The sequence below is a fragment of the Anopheles coluzzii genome, chromosome 3 (assembly GCF_943734685.1).
Source record: "Anopheles coluzzii chromosome 3, AcolN3, whole genome shotgun sequence".
Taxonomy (NCBI): Eukaryota; Metazoa; Arthropoda; class Insecta; order Diptera; family Culicidae; genus Anopheles; species Anopheles coluzzii.
Window position 1 is genome coordinate 67371380 of NC_064671.1, and position 19509 is coordinate 67390888.

The 19509-nt window shown below is 44.7% G+C and overlaps 1 protein-coding gene across 1 annotated transcript; it reads left to right on the forward strand.

The window, feature by feature from the left end:
• Positions 1–1450: 1450 nt before the first annotated feature.
• LOC120959261 (zinc finger protein sens-like) lies at positions 1451–17060 on the forward strand. Its single transcript, XM_040382539.2, has 6 exons — positions 1451–2071; positions 5367–5534; positions 5612–5770; positions 5860–6656; positions 8718–8868; positions 14743–17060. Exons 2-6 carry the CDS (start codon positions 5381–5383, stop codon positions 15108–15110), a joined length of 1629 nt encoding a protein of 542 aa, XP_040238473.2. The 5' UTR covers positions 1451–2071; positions 5367–5380; the 3' UTR covers positions 15111–17060.
• The last annotated feature ends 2449 nt before the right edge of the window (positions 17061–19509 follow it).

A 19509-nucleotide genomic window follows, 5' to 3' on the forward strand; every position in this document is an offset into this window, starting at 1 on the left:
CCTCCATATACTATAGTAAAAATGGTACTTAAACTATGAGATCTATTCTAAACTAAACTCTCTTAGGTAATCTCCTCTGTCAGGAAAGGTCCAGACCTAAATTACAATTTATGGCACTTAAAAATTTTAGCTAAAGGTGCAAATAAATAAAAATTGAGAAGAAAATTATTGTTTTCTACCATTTATAAAACATACCGAACATTATTTCGTCACTTTTAAGTACAAACCCTCACCCACTTTTTGTAAGGCTTCTCTGATGCTTCCTTTCCTAGCTTACCATTTTAAAAATGTACCGGTTATTCTGACATTAATCCGTACACCGTCTGTCCCGCTCTTCATACAAGCAGCAGCGCTTCCATGAATACTAAACATCAAACCTCAAACGCCCAAAATCCAACCATTTTGTCGCCCGTTTGTTTTCCCAAATGACCCTCAAACCGAACGTTGATCGGGCATGGCGGACGCAATCTGGTGTGTGCGCTCATCACACATCGCCACGTTACGACCGTTGACTTATCCAAACACACACACACACACAGCCACACACAAACATAGTAGTAAATGAGCGCGGGCTTTTCTGCGTGCGTGATACCTCCCGGGCAAAAGGTGACACTGAAAGGCACTGAAGAGTTTGACGCCGTTTTGCTTCCAATTCTGATGGCACCCTCATGAATTGCAACCGACACCTATCTCTCGGTTTGAAAAAGTAAACTCTAACCCTCCCCACACCGCGGTGCACAAACGCGCAAACAAAGCTCACCAACTGCCCACCGATTGGAGGAAAATGTAGAGTGCAGGAGGAGCTGTCCTCGCTTCCCTTCTGGTACGTGCATTAAAAATTCAATCCATCCAACCAACGAACCCATCGCCAGTCCATGGGGTTGATGTGCTCGGTGCGCGGTACGATTTGAAGGCATTATCCTCGAGCAAAACAGACACACCGATGACCCTTAGATCAAACTCCATTGCCTCACAAAATTGGTGGAAAAATAAAATCCATCCCCTATCTCTGCAAACGGGCCCTCTGTATCGCTCTTGCTCTGTTATGTTTAGGGAACGGTTTCATTTATCTAAAGTCCCCCCAAAAAAACAAGGACACCTTGATAAACTTGTGCAACGATCGAAAACGTGTGAATTGTGTCCACTTTCTCTCTCTTTCTCCCTCGCACTCACCAAAGAGGTCCTTCATTTCCCGCCCGAGCGCATCCTTTGCGAGTGGAAAGTCAAACAGAGGTGGGGGGGAGCGCAATTATGTTCTTCCACTAACTACCACCGGGACATCAAACCGCGCCAAACCCCATTCAGCTGCAGTCCGTGTGTGTTTACCTTTTGCTCACCTGAAGCTCGCGAGCTCGCATTCACTCGTACACGCGCTCTCGCGACCGGAGAATCGCTCTCTGTCGCACTGTCTCTCTGTCTGCGCTGCTCTGCCAGGGGCGCTGCCGCACATATGGGGTCTCCTTTCGGACCAGATGATGATGATGAGGGTTTCGCGTCGGGTCTTTGATTGCGCTGCGGTTCCTTCGCAAGATCGTGCGCAGCGTCGAGATCAGTCAGGTGCCGGGCACCAAGCCGAACGGACGTGCTTGTTTTCGTTTCCGAAGTCGCTCAGCGCAACAGGAGAAGCAGCAGCAGCAGGAGAGAAACTAACGTGTCCTCCAGTTGCAAGCGAAGCGAAGTGTTTGTTTGACCGTTGTGCCGGCAAGATCGTGCAGAAGGGATGCACCGGATTTAGTGATAGATGTAAGGATTGTTTCAAGTTTTGGCAGAGCAAAGCAGTGTCCAACAACGGAACAGTGAAAAGAGAAGGCGATTTTACCGGTCTACAAAGTGTGTTCTGGTGTGCTGATTACATTGTGGCCTATTTTGATAAGGCATTGTGAGTGTTTTTCGGTAGCAATTTTGAGACCTCATTTTACCCGGCATCTCGAAGGAGAAAACATTGAAACGATCGTGTGCATAGTGATCAGAGGGTGAAAAATTGCACATTAAAAGCAGCGGTGTGAAAGCAGCCGTACGCCGGGTCGCATCTTTAAAAGCGAGTTTTCATCGAATCGCCAGAAAACGGAAGGTGAGCGACGAACCCCGTTTCGTAACTGATAATTTTCCCGCACTGGGTTTTTGTTGTTGTGGGGATTGCTTTCGCACCAGAGTTGGTGCAAAAGCGATCATTTCGATCATTAAATCGATGCAAGCTGTTCAAGCTAAGAGTCGAATCAAGGATCAACTCTCTCTCTCTCTCTCTCGCTCTATGTGATTATTTTGTTGCTGTTCGGATTTTGGTCTGTACCAAAAGCTAAATAAGAAGTATCGAAGCCGATCGATTTGGCTCTTGATTTAGACCCAGACCCAACCTTCCGCTACCTGTTTGATGCTCGTGAAGTAAATCCAGCTGAAACAGAAGGCAACCAGATATCCAAACAGAGCACCAAAAAAAAAAGGCAAAAAACAAAAGAAAAATTGATGATGATCAGTGAGGATCGGTCGCTTCTTTTTTTTGGGACTGCTGCAACATATCAAGACGAAGAGGCATACAAAAAAAACCGGGTGAAACACCTGCCGCCGCGTGCCATCGTGCAGCATAAGTGTGTGCTTGGTGTGTAGTTTTTTTTACCGTGGAGTAAAAAAAAACCCTGATTCATATACATATATCTGTGTAGAGAGAAGGTTGTGCGTAAAATTTGGACCGGGTGGCGGCTTTGTATTGAGTTTGATTTTGAGCGCGTCTCTGCTTTTCTTGTAGAACTTAGTTTTGTGTGTCCTTTTTAAAGCCTGTTTTTACATTCGAATCAATATGTACACAGAGCGACGCCTTAATCCTTGACAAACAGACTGATGGGTCAATAAATAATTTGCCCGCAATTGGCTGATGTTGATGTCAGTTCCAGCGATCCAAACGTTGCGTTGTCTTACTCTCTCTATGTAATCAAAACCACATTGGAACAAGGGTATCATTTGCTATCTAAATAAATCCTGCTAAAATCAATATCCCTTCGCACACCTCTCGCTGGCCACCTTGATGGAAACGAGTGTCACCTGCGCTGCACAAAGAAACACTCCAAGCGCTGCAATGGAAAATAAAAATAATCACAGTATCAATTAAAAAACAATTTGCTCATCGTTCCTTTTACCACCCCGGCAGTAGGGCGCGCGTGTGTGTTGGCGCATGTCACCTTTCTGCCCCACGATTTTCCTCCATCCTCCTCCTCCTCCAGGTGGTTTGCATTTCCGGTTGCACCCTCGTACGCTTGCAGGACGGCAATCGATCATCATTCACGAGGAGGCAGGGAGAGATTTCTGATGCCGCCCAGGGTTGGATTTTTATCGGCCCGCTCGTACTCTCCTGTTCTCCTCCAGAGCTTCTTCTGCTACTACTACTGCTGCTGCTGCTGCTGATGGTTGGTAGAATGGCAGGATAATTGTAGGCTTTTAGTAAATCCAGACCGAAAGCAAACATAAACTACCTCCCGGGGGGATGACTTCTGGAAGAGCGCTTGAGCTGAAAACATGAAGCTTCCGATGTGCTTTTACATTTAACCTTGAGAGTGTGTGTGTGCGTTTTTTTTTTATTTGTACAGTGGTATGACAATTTTACTACACAAACAGCGTAATGGATCATCTTGAGTTGTTTGCATTGGAGCCCCGAAGGACGAAATTGATCGGTACAAAATCAATATTGAAATCTGACTTTACATTGTAACTGACACTGCGGTTTGCAAGCTTTTGGAATAGGAAATGGGACTTTCTGGATAATTTATACATTTTAGTAACGCTGTTCACTTTGTGATACAATTTAGCGATGTCTTATTGATTTATATTGGGGTTAGTTCCATCGCCTAGGGGAGACGTCAAATGGCGCTGTTGGTAAGCGTTGCGCTTTAGAGACAAGGTGGTGGTAATAAGTTCAATTCTAAACAGAATCCAGTTGCAAAAATAAAAACATTGCTTCTTTATATTTAACATTGAACATCTCTTGAGAATTACGAAAAGGTTCTCTAGAAGATGTAATTCAAAGCCGTTTTCGTGTATCTCCTTCTAGCAAGACCTAAAAGAAGGGTATTGTTCATTATATGCTTCTTAGCGGAAAAGTACTTTAAATTACAAAGCGGGTGGTGGTCGTGTGTTTAGTTTTTTGGATTTAAATTGCATGAGTCAATGATTAATTTGAAGAAATCGCTAGTGCATTTTGTCTTAAAAGCATTCCATGATCTCAAAGGTGTGACTTGGTCTAAAAGCCATAAAAAAAATTCAACGGCAAATTTTACAACAAAAATGAAGAAATCGTTTTAATTAATTTTTAATCCTTTTCGATTCCATGGAAAAAGATAAGCATAATTATAATAATATATGCTCCTTGAAACACTTAAATATCAAAGAAAATCAAATAAATTAAACGCCACCATCATGAGCTCCGTACTCCACCAATAAGTTCCTCTCCATTTTATGCAAACAAGCGCCGTACACTGTATCCATTCCATTGATTTGCTTTGGTCAATAATATTGCTTCACAATTCAACGAGCTGCCACGGCATTGGTCGAGCCCGTGGTGTACATTCCGATCGCATTTATCACACCCAGTGTACCCCCATCCGATCGTATTAATCGGTTAAGCGGGCGCTCCTAGCGTCTACTAACCTTCTCTCTAGCGGGCAAATACACTACCACCAGCACCAACAACCCAAGCCCATTGCTCTCGAGCACACTGATTGGACCCGGTACCTACGGAGCACTGTGACTTTATTTATCTATCAATCAAGTCCCCCTGATCTGCTATCAGTGTTATTTATTCACAAACATTTGCTCAACCACACGATAGCCACATTTGCCTCATTTGAACCGAGAGCTAGAGAGTATTCCCACTGGAGGGGTTGTTGAGTGTGGCAACACACGGCTACAGACCATACAGACCTTTATACATAAAGCGTCACAAGTGCTTCGCGAAGGATTAATCAAATTGTTTGTCCTTTCAAACATCGAACGTGAGAGAGAGAGGGAGAGCCTGTTTGCCTGATGGTGTCACATGAGACATAATAAGCCATCGTTTGCTAAAGTAAGTTCTCCACAATGGAGCACCCATACGAGCCCTACGAGCGTTTGCGTTTTAGTCGTAATTGAAAAGCATTAACAAATTAGATGATACTATCGGTGGTTCGGTGGGCTAGTTCCCTATTTTCCCCCCAGCAGCAACAAATCGTGCTCAACAAAGGGGAACGAAGTATTTTCCCTTCGCTTCCGCAGCCTGCGCGCATTTGTTCACACGTTTTTCCTCGTACCGGGGGAAATGATTTTGTTTACAACCGCACTTAACACCAGGACCTGTTCCACTGACGGATTTTTGGACGCTTGTTTTTTTTTCTCCCACACAGACAAAGACACAGACATGGCACACTTATCGCCTCCACCTTCGCCACCGGTCGGCCAAACGCCTCCGGCCGTGAGTGCCCTGAACGCACTCAATGCCTCAGCTTCAGCCAACCTAATCCAGCGTGCCTCAGCGTTTAGCTCCGTACTGGGGCAGAAGTGGAACCCTCGTGGTGAGTACCAGGAAATTAGGAACTTTAACGGAAACAGGATTAGAGCTGATTTTGGATAACATTTACTGTGCCTTTAGATCTTCTGCTACTGTACAACCCGCTGTTCTACTCGGGTGCAGCCGCCTTTCCCTGGCCACAGTTTCTACTACCTCAGCAACCGATCACACCGGTGTCGCCCAACCTGAACGCCTCTAGTCGTGACTATACGCTTACGCCCGAGAAGGAGGAGATTGTTGGTGAGTGTTTTACCAGATTGTCCTCAAAAATGTCCACATCGCCTTTATTTTCTAAGTAGATTCCGATTATATTCCCTTTATGCAATCAGACGAAGATATGCCTCTGAACCTTTCGATGAAGCCTTCCACCTCGACGCCCAATGCACGGCACGCGGCCCTAACCCACTCGATCAACATCTGGTCGCCGGCCAGCATGTGCGAGAAGGAAACGATCGACGGCGACAACCAAAGCAACATCGACATCGAGAACGACGACGATTCGAGCGGTGATCTGCAGATCGATGAGTCGTTCGACTCACAACACCACCACCACCATCATCATCACCATCATCAACCTCACCAGCAACAGGAGCGCCAGGATCGTCAGCGGGAAACGGCACGCATCCTGACCGAGTACAACAGCCTGCTGCTGAACGGGCGACAGTCGGGCGGTGGCGGCTCACGTTCCTCCCAGGACTACTTCAACTACAGCAAGATCAGCAAAGGCTACTTCACGCACCTCCAGCAGCAGCAGAAAAACCTGGAAATACTGCGCCAAAACCGTACCGATCTGTTCGTGCTGAACGGGGGAAACGATAACAACAACAAGGAGGGCGTCAAGAACCAAAACCAAACGGGACAGGAGCGTAGTGGTGGTGCTGGCAGTGTACGATTGGGTGGTAGTGTTGGGGTGGGAACTAGTGAGAGTGATACGGTCGGTGAACAGTACGGGTACGGGAAGATGGACGTAGGGGGCAGTTCCTCAACGCGACCCGACTCAACGCAACCGCATCACGCGGACAGTCCGTACGGAAGTTCGAACGATTCTTCGTCCCATGGTCATTCGCACTCGATCGTAAGCACACCGACGGGCGAGGGCGGCAAGAAGAGCGTCAAACTGTATCAGGTGAGTGTCTTTAGATGACTTCTTTCTAATATATAAGAGTTGAGAAGCATATGGAAAACCCCCGAAAGCAACCCTTTTCCCAACTCCCAACCATTGGATGCTCCAAAGAATGATCTCGACTGTGTTGCGGCTATGTTTGCGCAAGTGTTGGAATCTTCCCTGCGCTGGGGACTCGGAGCGGATGTTTTTGCTTGACACATCAACCGGTAGCATTCATCGTATGTGTGTGTTTGTCGCTTCGATTTTGACGGTTTGTTTGCAGTTGCATCCGTCACCATTATATTACCTTGTTATGTTTCTCTCCCGGTGAAATCCGTGACAGATCCCTTCGGTGTCGGCTATTCGGAATCGCGGTTCCGGCACAGGGGTAAGCGGGAGACGCTTTTGTAACAAATTGGTTTTCCTTTTTTTTCCTGTTGTGTGTCACACCCGCGAAGATGAGCCATTTTGTTCGACGAAGGGTTGTCAATCTTGCGGGCGCTCTCGGTTGCGGCAAGCTACAAAGGGATCGAACGGCGCAACACTACCCGGGGAGTTCGTTACGCTGCTGCTGCTGTGTATGTTTGCGCAAGTGTCCGCTGCGGCAGTGGTTGCCCAGTCCGTCATCTTCGACGCGGGCTCCAAGCGGCTTCATCTTACTCCTGGGAGGTTCATAAATTATCTGTCGTCGTACTCCCGGGGTCGGAAGAAGTTATGCTAATGTAATCAGGTCACGTTGAGCTGGCTCGACCGTATGTGTGTATGTGTGTGTGCGTGTGTATTTGCCTTGCGAAGGTGGTCGAAGGTGGTGCAATTGTCAGATGCCACAGTCCGGCGACGCCACAACGGCGTCAGTTGTAAACAGAACGCGCTTCACCGTGCCGCCGTAGTCATGGTCTAATTCCCAAACCCCCCAAAAAAAAAATGGGAAGAATAAGGCATCTAACAGTGCTCCTTCTTCTTCAACGTCACCTCCCCCGAAAAAAAGAAACAAAACTGGGACAGGAAGTTGTTCGGAATCAGCCATCCGGTTGAAAGGAAGATTCCATTTGATGACCACGCTTCCCCCCAAAAAAAAAATGCCAGGAAGGTTACACCAGGTAAACAACAAAAGCGCAAGTTATGCTGGCCTGGCTGGTGGGTCAAATGGGAACTCACATACGCGCACTTGCGGCCTCTGGTATTGATTTATAATCAAGGCGTAAAACTTCTGCCCCTCGCTCACACGCTCACAACATTTGGTCGTTTACATTCATAATTTAGGTACGCGAGGGCTTCATGAATATGTAATTCCCCCCCCCCCCCCCCCCCCCAAGGTTTCTGTGCCAGCCCTTTTTGGAGGACTGTTTTTCACTTACTGTTTGCTACCGTGTTGGATCATGAAGCACCGGGTAGTGATATTATTAGTGTGTAATTAAATTAAAGGCTCGAGACAGATTGCGTGGCCTCCAACCCTTAATCTAGCATAATGGTATGTGCTTTTTTGTGGTTGCTGCATGGGAAATGATACTTGTTGCTTACAGGAAGAGGATGTCACTCATCCCCAGAAAGGGTTGCGGGGTTGCTCGCCTGTGCGCCTTCATAAATCAAAATACCGATTAAAACCCGCAGCGCATGGAGCGCGATGGACACAAATTGAATTGGAAATAAATAAATGATTCCCTTTAGGCTCCCTGTAAGTTCGTATTCTCTGGAGAATATGTATATTAATAGACATTTTGGGAGGAATGGGAAAACTTTTCCCATTTGAAATACTCAATTGAAAGGGCAAGTATCATTTTCACAAGTTCGCTTGCTCTAGAACTTCAATGTGCGTCGTAAAACTTTGCCCACCAATTAACAACAATGCCGTCAATCTATTGATCTCCCGTTCGTGTCGTGGCTCAATTATTGTCCTTCCAAGCAAAGCGAAAAACGCCACTGCAACAACAGGAGAGCTGAAAAAAGCAACCCATGTTGGAGCACAATTATTATTGAATCATTTTAATCCTTCTTCACTCGCTTCATTCACCATTTTCACCCTGCACATCTCTTGATATTAACGATCTTCTTCCCTCCTATCGCCCTCTCTTCCTGCAACAGTGCAAGCAGTGTGGCAAAACGTTCAAACGGTCCAGCACGCTCTCGACTCATCTGCTGATCCACAGCGACACCCGGCCCTACCCGTGCCAGTACTGCGGCAAGCGGTTCCACCAGAAGTCCGACATGAAGAAGCACACGTACATCCACACCGGTAAGTCGAGCACAAATTGAATCTCCTTTCTTTTCAGCTTAATGGCAATTCTAGGGCTTTTTTGCCAAACAAACACACACACACAGACAGGACACTTTTTGGGCTTTTTATTCTCCAGTTTTCTTCTGGTGACCATTAAACATTGTCACTCCACTTTTTGTTGCCTTTAAAGTGGCCTTGTTGGGCCCTCATCCTTGCACACTCGACCAGACACGGGCGAGGCACGCGCCAGCAACAGGGGCGTACAGGGCGCTATCGATTTACATCAGCTGTAGGGAGAGCATGGTTTTGGCATCGTCATCATCATCATCATTGGCTGTGGCTGTGCAGCATGTGCGCAGCAGACACTATGGGGCGAGATTATGATGGGGTTGCGCAGGCAGGCAGGCAGGCAGGATTTTGTGGTCTCGTGCCACATGCTGGCACACTTGTGGCTCGTTTCAAGGCGAGTTTTGTGGTTTTGTTTTCACGCCCGCAGGATGAGCTGATTCATCGTGTGTCCCTCTGGCTGTCGGGGGATCGTCTGCAGCATCTGTGGCTAGGGGAGCATAAACGGTCCAATTGTGTCGAAAAGAAATCGTGAAAGATTGTCTGTCTTTTTCCCAAAAAAAACAAGAACCTTCAAGGTTGCTTTATAAACTCGTTTCTAGTCGAAAAAAAAGCTCACCCTGAAGCAGTGCCCGGGGAAGATTCTGGAGCACCCAGATAGACGCAGCTTTGTGCTGCGGCTCTCTTCCGCCCAATGAATCGATCGCTTTGTGGCCGGATCTTTCGCAACCCAGTAAGCAGTTAGTAGCAGTAAATCAGGCAAATATTTTACTACGGCACTACGTACGCGTACGTGTTTCATTTCGTACGGGTAAATCCGTCCCAATTTCGGTCCCATTCCCTTTCGGGCTACACTTGAAACGATTGTGCCGTTCGGCTTTGTTTGACACGAAGTAACTTCAATATTTTTCTTTACTTTGCCATCAACGCAAGCAACGGTAGCAGCCACTTTCTGTAACGTTTTTTTGGAGACCGCATTCTCGTTCTTTGCTCGTCCCCCCATACACCTCTCTTGTGTTTGATGTTGCATGAGTAATGAAAGGCAATGGTTGTGTAGTGCAATGATCACTTTTTTTTTCTTTCTAAAGAAAATGTTTGCGTGAGTTTCTGAGAAGGGTTGTGCATATTTTAAGCCATATTGACGCGCAGGTTTCAAACTGCACACTCCGTATCTTTTTTGTGTGGCTTTGGTTTCTGTTCGGATCTATTTAACCGATGAATTGGTGGCATTCTTGGTCCATTTTTAAATATATCTCACAAGATGGGTTGCGTGGAAAAGGTTTCATTTGAATAAAAGCCATAAAGTAATGGGAAAACGTGGTTGGTGGTTTTAGGATGGACGATATTCTTCCAAGTTTTTGGTTAATATTTATATTTGAAACTTTGGTTTAGTAAATTAAGTACACCACATTCAGATCATAAGGGATCTTTTCTTTCTTCTATTTTTATTTTAATGTTCATTATCACCAAACCGTGTAGGTGCAAATTGATGCCAGACCATTTTGTTGGATTCTAAAAACGATCTTTAGAGTCGTCAATATTCAAATGTTTTCTTTTTCTCAATTTGTATTAGAATTTTTAATGCTAGACGATCGATCTTTCAACCTTTTCCCATGCATGATATTTGTATGAATAATTTTAAAAACTTATACAATATTTAGTCTTGCTTGAGATGAAGTTCTACCATCAATTTCAACTAGCTTGTAAACGAATTTTTACGAATAAAATGCGCCCAACACTTCAAAAACACCAACATCCCCAACAACACCGCATAACGCCCTAAATCAAAATCGCCACAACGCGCCCAAGCGCAACCAGCAAAACAATTTGTTATCGTTCTTGTTATGTGCATGTTCAACACTGTTCGTAACGGAACGGCCCAACGACACCAAACACCACAACTTTGCACACCGCAAAGCAAAACTGCAACCGTGTCAACAGCCAAACAGCAGAACTGAACACAAAAATTAATACACCTCAGCGTTTAATGGGACTTTTGTTAAACATGAACTCAACAGGAACTGGGGTGGGGCACGCTTCTCGGCCACGCGGAAAGCAATCGCACCGGAGAGAACGGAAGATTGCATTTTGCACCTAATCCCGACACTCATTTTGAGAAGGGTGGAAGGGCGGCAAACAGGTAAAGGAGGGCCTATTTCCCCTTTTATCCTTTCACCACACGATCCACCTTTGGCTTTGTTGTTTGCATTTTCATTCAGCTCTACCGTTGCAGGAGCAACACACGCGAGAGAGAGAGAGAGAGAGAGAGAAAGAGACACAGTGGGAAGCATTAATCTTCACTCCAGGACGTCTTTTGTGGAGCCCTCCGGGGTTTGAGAATACATAACAGTGAGACAATTCGATGGAACTAAACATAAAGAAGAAAACCCCCTCAAAACACGAAGCCTTGGTTGTAAATTTTTGATTTCAAGAGACAATTAAAAGCATATTACTACAACCCCTTTCGCTTGGTAACCATACTGCTGCCCCCGGATGGGTTGTAATTTGTTATGTAAACACATTTCCTAAATTGAAAATCTCGTACCCATGTTCGGTTCCTGCTCACACCCACCCACGAGCCGTGCCTATGACTCATTTGTAAGGCAGGAGGTCAAATATGGAAAGCCCCGTTTTGCCCGACTCCCACTGTGCGAGGTGAGGTTGACGCCGATAATGACCCCAAACCCGTTGGGGATAGATAAGCGTAGCATTAAAAGCCTGCCGTATCCTTGTTGGGCTTATATCTTGATTTAATTAAATTAATTGATGTTTCTATGTGTATGTTGGAGTGCCTGCTCCTGCTCCCACCCCTTCTAAAAACAGTGCTCCCCCACCCCATTGGATTGGAGGGCATTTAAGGGTAATATTGCCATGGCAAACTGCTTCCAATTGTCCGCTCACGATGGGACAAGCATGGGGTGGGAATGGGGGAGTGATAAATATGTTGCCCCTATGCATATGATCGGCGTACGATCGGCGTACGATCGCTTGCGCCAAGGCAGCATTTGCTGCAAACGTACAGCAAGCTGCTCGCTATGTTACGCGCCGTGTGCGGGCCGCCCCAACCTCATGCTGCTGGTGGACGCCGGCAGTAGCAGTAGGAGCGATATCCTTATTTAGGCAATCGGACAATTTCACCGATCGCAAATTGTGCCGCTGAAAGTAACCACACAAAGGCGGAGCGCGTTCCGGGTGGGAGGGGTTGGGAGCTTGGGTGAGTGTCGCTTGCGCTCTCCTGTTTTATGCGCACCGCGATCTGCACGGGTGAGCATGATTTTTACCGTAACATCGGCGGCCGGTACACACCAAAACACAAGGGGGTACAAGGAGTTAAAGACAATGTGTATAAACTCTTTCCTTCGCTCTCGCTCTCGCTCTCTCTCCGTCTATCCTTTTGCTTTTTGGCTGCCCTTTTTATGTTACGCTTCGGTTGCATTCGGTACAAATCGATGGGAATACAGAATTTATGCACACTGGCGCTTTTAAGCGCGAAAGGAAAGCACAACTGATAATAATAAAGGCCCAGTCAGGCGAGAAAGGAGGCAGGCTGCAGACAACCTAGCATCTCGCAGGGTCTTGTTCTGTCTCTTTTGCTCTATTTCAGTACATGGAAACAGAAGGCAATTTGAATGTAATGAAAAGGTATCTTAAATTAAACAGAAATACTTAATTTTTTTAAAACTAGGGCATTTGTGCTTCATACTTTTACAAAAATACTTTAATCTAAATGAAAAACAAAATGAAAGGAAACGACCAATGTGACACCGAGTGATAAAATTTCTAGGAAAAATCGATAACCAAATTGGCCTGCATCCCCAGCTAGAAATTCGTTTCGTGGAAAGTGAAACCCTTCATTTGGGTTTGTCACCCTCCGCCGATTGTTTTAACATTTACCCACCATCATCCCCCCCCCCCCCCCCCCCCTTCTTAGATCAACTTTCCACACGGTCCCAGCAGGGCGGCGTAGCATTAGAAGCGATCAAAGAAGCGAACAAAGACAAAGCGCCAACCACCGGCGGAATCGGTTGTAAACAAATTTGAACAAATTTATTACCTCATTTCGTAAATTGTAACCCCCCTTTGCTTGCTATGTTTAGCTAACTAGAGGAAGGGGTTGCGTATACTATCCCGTAACTGGGCTGAGATGGTTCGGTCCCTTACACGCACAAAGCCGTACGGGATTGATGGTGAGCATGAACGTAGAGTAATGTTTCAATGAGGATATTTCTTTCTCCATCATTTTTTTTTTACTTGAAAAAGAGCCATCAAATTGAGGGCAAAACTAAAAACGGTGCTGGTAGGAGTGGGTGAGGGAGACCAATCGACCGCACACACACACACACACACCGTGTTCGGGAGCACAGGAACTGGTTTAATGTTTATTTTAGATTCGCGTGTCAGTAGGATTCGTTTGCTGTGTTGCTTTTTTAATGAGTATGCTTTTACCGACCGACGCTCATCGCACCTTTTTTTTTGTTGCGCTGCGTGTACCTTTGCACCTTTTCATTTCTTCGAATCCCATCTGCTTTTGTGCAGGAAGATGACACTCCGGGGGCGGTGCGACGGGGTTTGTTCGCACCCCAACGGTCACGTAAAGTGGCAATAACAATCACAATTTATTGATATTATGACAGTGAATTGGCTGATTGCTGTACAGTGGGATTGGAATGGGGAGGTTGGAAGGGGAAACACTTGAACAGGACACGTTTGCCTGATTGAATGTAGCTGGTAGCTTCCTTTTTTATTAGATTGAAGGTGATTTGAAGAACGATTTCATTAGCAGGAGTGCCGATAGTGACGTTCGATGAAATTAGATTATCAGTTGCTTAATTGCTGCGTGTTAAGACAAAACAGAAACGGGGTCACAACAAAAATCCTGCGACACGTTTTTTTATTAACAGGGTCTGTTTATGGAAATTGTTTTATCCTTCGCACAACAGCATAAAACACGTGTCAATGAACGTGATTAAATGGCACTGTTTATACAAACGGCTACACATTTAATAATAACACCACCAGAGGGTACATGCTTAAACAAACATACAAACGAAGCATAGCCCGCTGTGATGCTTTCGCGTTGCCCGTAGCTTCCACCCTAAAGACACCCCTTTCCGCTAAAACGATTGAAACGGCTTGAAAGCATTAATTTAAAGCTACTTTAGCCCCAAATCTGGCCACGAGCGACCGAAACACAGCACAGCGGCCGCTGCTGCTGCTATGCGTGGTGGTGGTACTAGTGTTGTTGAAATTAATTATCATCGCCAAAGGCTTTAATATGCTTTTAATTTGTGGCAGCACCCGTGACTGCAGCAGAGAAAAGAATGTGCAATTCTTCGTTGCGTTTTCACGCCATTTTGCCTTCCGTTGTAAGAGACTTGACGGGCTTCATGCTGCAAAAAAATGGATTCCACAGCAGATTATGGATACTTCGCTTGCTTTTTTTTGTTGTTGCGCATGCCACGCAGTACCCGTGACCCGTGCGAAAGGCGCGTGTTTGTAATATTTTATCGCAACCGATTTGCAGGCCCAGACACTCCCTTTTTGAGATGGAGGCAAACAGTGGGAAAGCAGGCAAGATAAATGATTTCTTTATCGCTAGCATTGTAATGATAAACGGAATGGTGGGTTAATTTGTACGATTTGTTCGCTTAAAACGAGGTTCGTCGCTTGTCATTCGCCTCCCGCGCGTTGAAGTCTTTTGATCAATTTAATGCCGAATCGTACCGAATTCGTTGCCAATCACTTTGTAAATGATTTTTATTGCCTTTTTTACCATTTTACTCATCTATTTCTTCCGTTCTTCTTCTCTCCTCTCCCCTCGGATAGGTGAAAAGCCCCACAAGTGTGTCGTCTGCCTGAAGGCGTTCAGCCAAAGCTCGAACCTCATCACGCACATGCGCAAACACTCCGGCTACAAGCCGTTCTCATGCGGGCTGTGCGATAAGGCGTTCCAGCGCAAGGTGGACCTGCGAAGGCACCGGGAGGGCCAGCACAACGAGCCGGCGACGGCCGGCAGCCCGATCGATATGGTCAAGTACGAGCCGAAGCTAAACCACACCGGCAGCGAAACGGACGACACGATGATGGATGAGGTGGGTGCGGTGCATGGACAGCACACCATCGAATACCAGCACACCACCGCCGCCGCCCCCGCCGACATCAAGATGGAGCAGGTCAGCAGCAGTTGCTCCTGATTTCCGATCCCGCCGGATCGGGTGGAATGTTTCGCGAGGTAAATGTAGGAGAAGATGAAGATAGAGGCGCAGTGAGAGTGAGAAAAGATCAGCAAAAACGTACCAAATGTTCCTTCAACTTCAAAACCGTGTTGTGCTGAGATGACTTCCCTTGCGGAGGGAGCGCAGTGTAAAAGCGAAAGCGGATTGCGTGCTTTCGGCGCGTCGTCTAATTCCGGACTGAACCGTTTATGGATTCTGTGCAGGCAGCCGTTGACTGTGTGTGTGTATGTGTGTGTGAACGCCTTTGTGTGAGTTTATACGGCAAAAGAGCTCACTGACCCGAGAAAAACAGCCTAAACAAGAGCAGATGGTACACCACGAGTTGCACAACTGGTGTGATTGTTAGTTTCCTTCGTTCAAGCGAAAAAAGGATGCATCCAATACTAAATCAGTTCAGCCCGTTTTTTGGGGAGCCGCTTTTGTACACCATACGTGCGATGCTCAGAAGCTGCTTTGTGGAAGTGTTTTCTTATAGATTCACCTTCTTATGTGGTAACAATAATAACGACAAAAAACCCTCCGTCCTTTTGTTTAGATGTTAGCTGTACCATAAGTAAGGCTAGTTTGTGAACCTGTAGTACCAGTAGTGGCAGTGGGTCCTTCACAAGATATTTATTTTTTTATGTGTACTTAATTATTACCAATCGAAAGCCACCGTAAGAGGGAAACACCACCTAAGTGTAATGTAGTGAAATTTTTTTTAATTATTTTTGAAACTAGATATACCAAAGTTAATGCCGGAGTTCAATGATATGGGATGATGAGCGAAAGAGAAGGGTTATTTTCTATGACATTTTCATCAATATGAGGTCAATCGATCTAAAACCTAAGACACATTTTCCCGATTGATCGTTTTTGAATCAGTAAACAAGATTGTAAATACGTTCCTTCGTTACTCATTTTCGGCCTAACAGATCATTGTTGTTTTTCAAAATGATTTAGAGCATCTAGTCTCCAACATCTGGACTGTAAAATGTCATCGAATGGAAATAACCCTTTTCTTAACCCTTTTTTCCCCTATGCATTGCTCAACCGACATTACATCAAAATTAAAGAGGCAAAGTCCAAACGACTAGAGTGGATCGTTACCGCGTACTAAGAATTCGTCGTATTCTAAATTCTGCTGCTTTTTTTTCTTCTCTGCCGAGGTAAAACAAGGGAATTCTCTACTGCAAACGAGCAGTTTAGATTTAGATTCCGTACATATAACCAAGTTTACAAGTATCAAATTGTGTCTTGTAAACAAGCGAACACCTCCCCGTGTCTTTAGTCATGAACTAGCGTGTAATCAGCCGTCAGTGTTAGTGTCTACACACATGTTGCCCAAGGGCAGCGTGTTGAACCCTTTTTCCGTCTTTAGTCATGAATTAGTATGCCACTTATTCTCATATCAGCTACATGACCAAAGAGAAGTGTTTAATTCAAAGACGAAAGCCCAAACGCTAGCCATCGTTTGTGTCCGGATAGTCTCCTATCCGCTTGTGTCTTAGTCGATACAATTGCTGGAGATCATTCCGGTACATTGCAGGCAAGGTTTGTGCGGGCTTTCATCCTTTCCCATTATACTCTCTTTTGATTTCAATCGAGACCGATCCCGATCCAACTACCCATTAGTGTACGTACAGTCGAGCTAGAACGGTGTCTGTTATCTAGTGTCTAGATATGTTATGTGTCGAGTGTCGAGTGTTGCGAATCAGACGCGATCGTTGGGATCGAAACCGTCCATCCAGATTCCGGAAGGGATTGTTAGGATTAAGGGTGTACTGTATAGTCTGCTAGTAAGCTATGGTCTTCTAAGTAGCTAAGTTCGTTTAGTTATATTTAGGTAGTATTAGTGAGTTAGGGGGAAAAGCTAGGAATCAGATAAATAAATTAAAATGTATACATACTACACCGTACGGGAAAACAATAAAAGCTATGAAAATATTTAAAATGTAACAAAACCGTTGTACGTCTATTACATGAGTTGATATTATTATTGAGAAAAAGTATTAGTATATAAATAAGGATGGTTTGTGGCATTTTTATGACTACTTCGACCAATTTCAAGATGATCCAAGTAATGTATTATTCAATGCTCAATTGCATATTTCAAACTGTATGAAATATTTGCAGGATACTTTCACATAGTTTCTAAGAAGATATTTAAATAGCTATCGATTAGTGAGTGGATAAAACCTACAGTAAGTAGTCTAATAAGGACTGACCATATAGAGTCAAACAACATGAAATTATCATTGATGTATCTGGTACAATCCTTGTAAAGCATATCATTTGTACCTTATATGATGATTTGATTAAAGCCCATTTTGGAGAGATTTTTCAACAGGAAACAGTGAAGTCATTCAGCCACTTTCCTAAACTGGATCGAATTCGGTAAAATTTGCTCGATTAGCGATTGTCAATATTACCTAAAATGATGGTTTACTAGGATGTTTTTCAAACATTTTACCATATTTTACGCATAACTTAGTAGGATACTTATTAAATAAACTAAAGCAACCTTTGTATCTAGGCAATTCGTTTCTCTTCGATCGAGTTTGGGAAAGTGGCTGATTATGTTGATGTTTGTTTTGCTTTTAGAGAATTACACAACGTTTGAGTTACATTCGCCTCTATACTGTTATAAACGACAAGGTAATGTATGTTTTAAATCTCACTATAACGGCCAGTTGTATGTAGATATGAGCACTTTTTCTTCTTGCTTTTTTGTGGTGCTAGTACTAACTAGATTTTGTTTGAAGTCATTAAAACTGTTAGTAATAATTGTTTATTTCCGTATATTGCTAAATATTCATTTATTTACGAATTATCACATTCAATCGATAAGAGACCATCCCGCGTATATGCATAACGACAATAAAATAACAGCTACAACATTCGGCTTCGACTAGAATTGTATTTTCATCTTCGATCTGCAAACTCCAATAAATAAATAAATAAATAAAGTAAATGCTGTAAGGTTCACTACTTCGTAGTTCTCACTTATGACCAGTAAATTGCATTAATTCTTCATCTGGTCAATTAACTTACAGATTGCTGTCTTTAGCATCGAATTTCAATTGAAGTTCATATATTTTTGACGAAATATGAATTATTTTGATCATTTCTCAAACACTTGCTTTTATGACATTTAAAAAAAAAACACATCAAAACAGACTTCTTCTGCATAGTTAGATTCAACTAAATACATGTTAAATAAAACTGATGCATAGTAACCCTATTGGTAAGTCGTCTAGGCTTGAAGAAGCGTACCTTTTAGTCCAACTGCTCTAACTACTTTGTTTCTAAAACCCCTTCAAGTCTTCCAATGAATCAGCATGCTTCCTTTGAACGTGACAAAAATAACATCAATTGAACTTGATTTTTTACCACCTTACGCTCTTTACCTCAACAAAACAAACCCTACACATTCTCATTTTATGTCCCTTTTCATTGTTCCGCGTAAGTGTGTGTGTGTTTGTGTGTGTGTGATGAACACCAGTAGCGGCAAGGTGTTTGCGCAATCGGATACATACCACAAATGCACTTATTGATGATCAAACACGGTGCCGCAAATCATCTCGTGCCGCCTGATGACAACCGGATGAGTCGACCGTCCCTCCGAACCTCAGTATCGGTATGTACCGATTCCTGCAGGCTGCAATTGATGAATTGCACTTCCCTGTCGTGCGCACTTCAAATGGCCGAAAAATTGAGCTTTGAAATCTGGTTAGGAATCGGGTTCGTATCGAGAACGCCGCTGCAAGTCAAACGGCGAAGGGAATCATTACGACGGTCGTGTAGATCAGAACAGCATATTTGCCACTCGGTGGATGCACTCGTCGAGCTTCGGGCTACTCGTTAAGACATTGATACGAGGAGCCAAGTGGAGCGGAGGAAGCCACAGGAAATTGGCCAGGAAATTGATCATTCAGAGCACCAGATCGAACAGCAATTGGGGATTGGACGAACGTACTGGCAAAGCAGGACTTCTGCCAAAACAGTGGCACGCAGATTCAATTGTGACCGGGTCTACAAAGGAAAAGCCGACCGGGCAGGATCAAAGCCGGCGGCGGCCGATTGCACAAACAGCATGCGTGTGGCGGCAGAATGTTTTAATTTGTCGATTTATGATTTTTGCATCAGGTGCGTAAGGTGTAAAGGTGGACATTTGGGTTTTGCAATCGATGCCGCCGATCGGTGCCGCCAAGTACACACTGAGCAATGAGCCGATCGTTCAAAGCGTACGCACTTCGGATCGGATCGGAAAAAGGAAGGAAATGCTGAGGATGCTTCCGACCTCGCAGGAACTCTAGTTGGGAAGGGAACATTTTTCGGGAGTTCGGTCACTTTGACTTATTATTGTGATGAAGAT

Excerpts from the sequence above, each read along its gene's own strand:
- LOC120959261 (XM_040382539.2), top strand. The coding sequence starts at position 5,381 with ATGGCACACTTATCGCCTCCACCTTCGCCACCGGTCGGCCAAACGCCT. Across the intron at positions 5,535-5,611 it reads GCAGAAGTGGAACCCTCGTG|ATCTTCTGCTACTGTACAAC; the intron begins GTGAGTACCAGG and ends CTGTGCCTTTAG. Across the intron at positions 6,657-8,717 it reads AGAGCGTCAAACTGTATCAG|TGCAAGCAGTGTGGCAAAAC; the intron begins GTGAGTGTCTTT and ends TTCCTGCAACAG.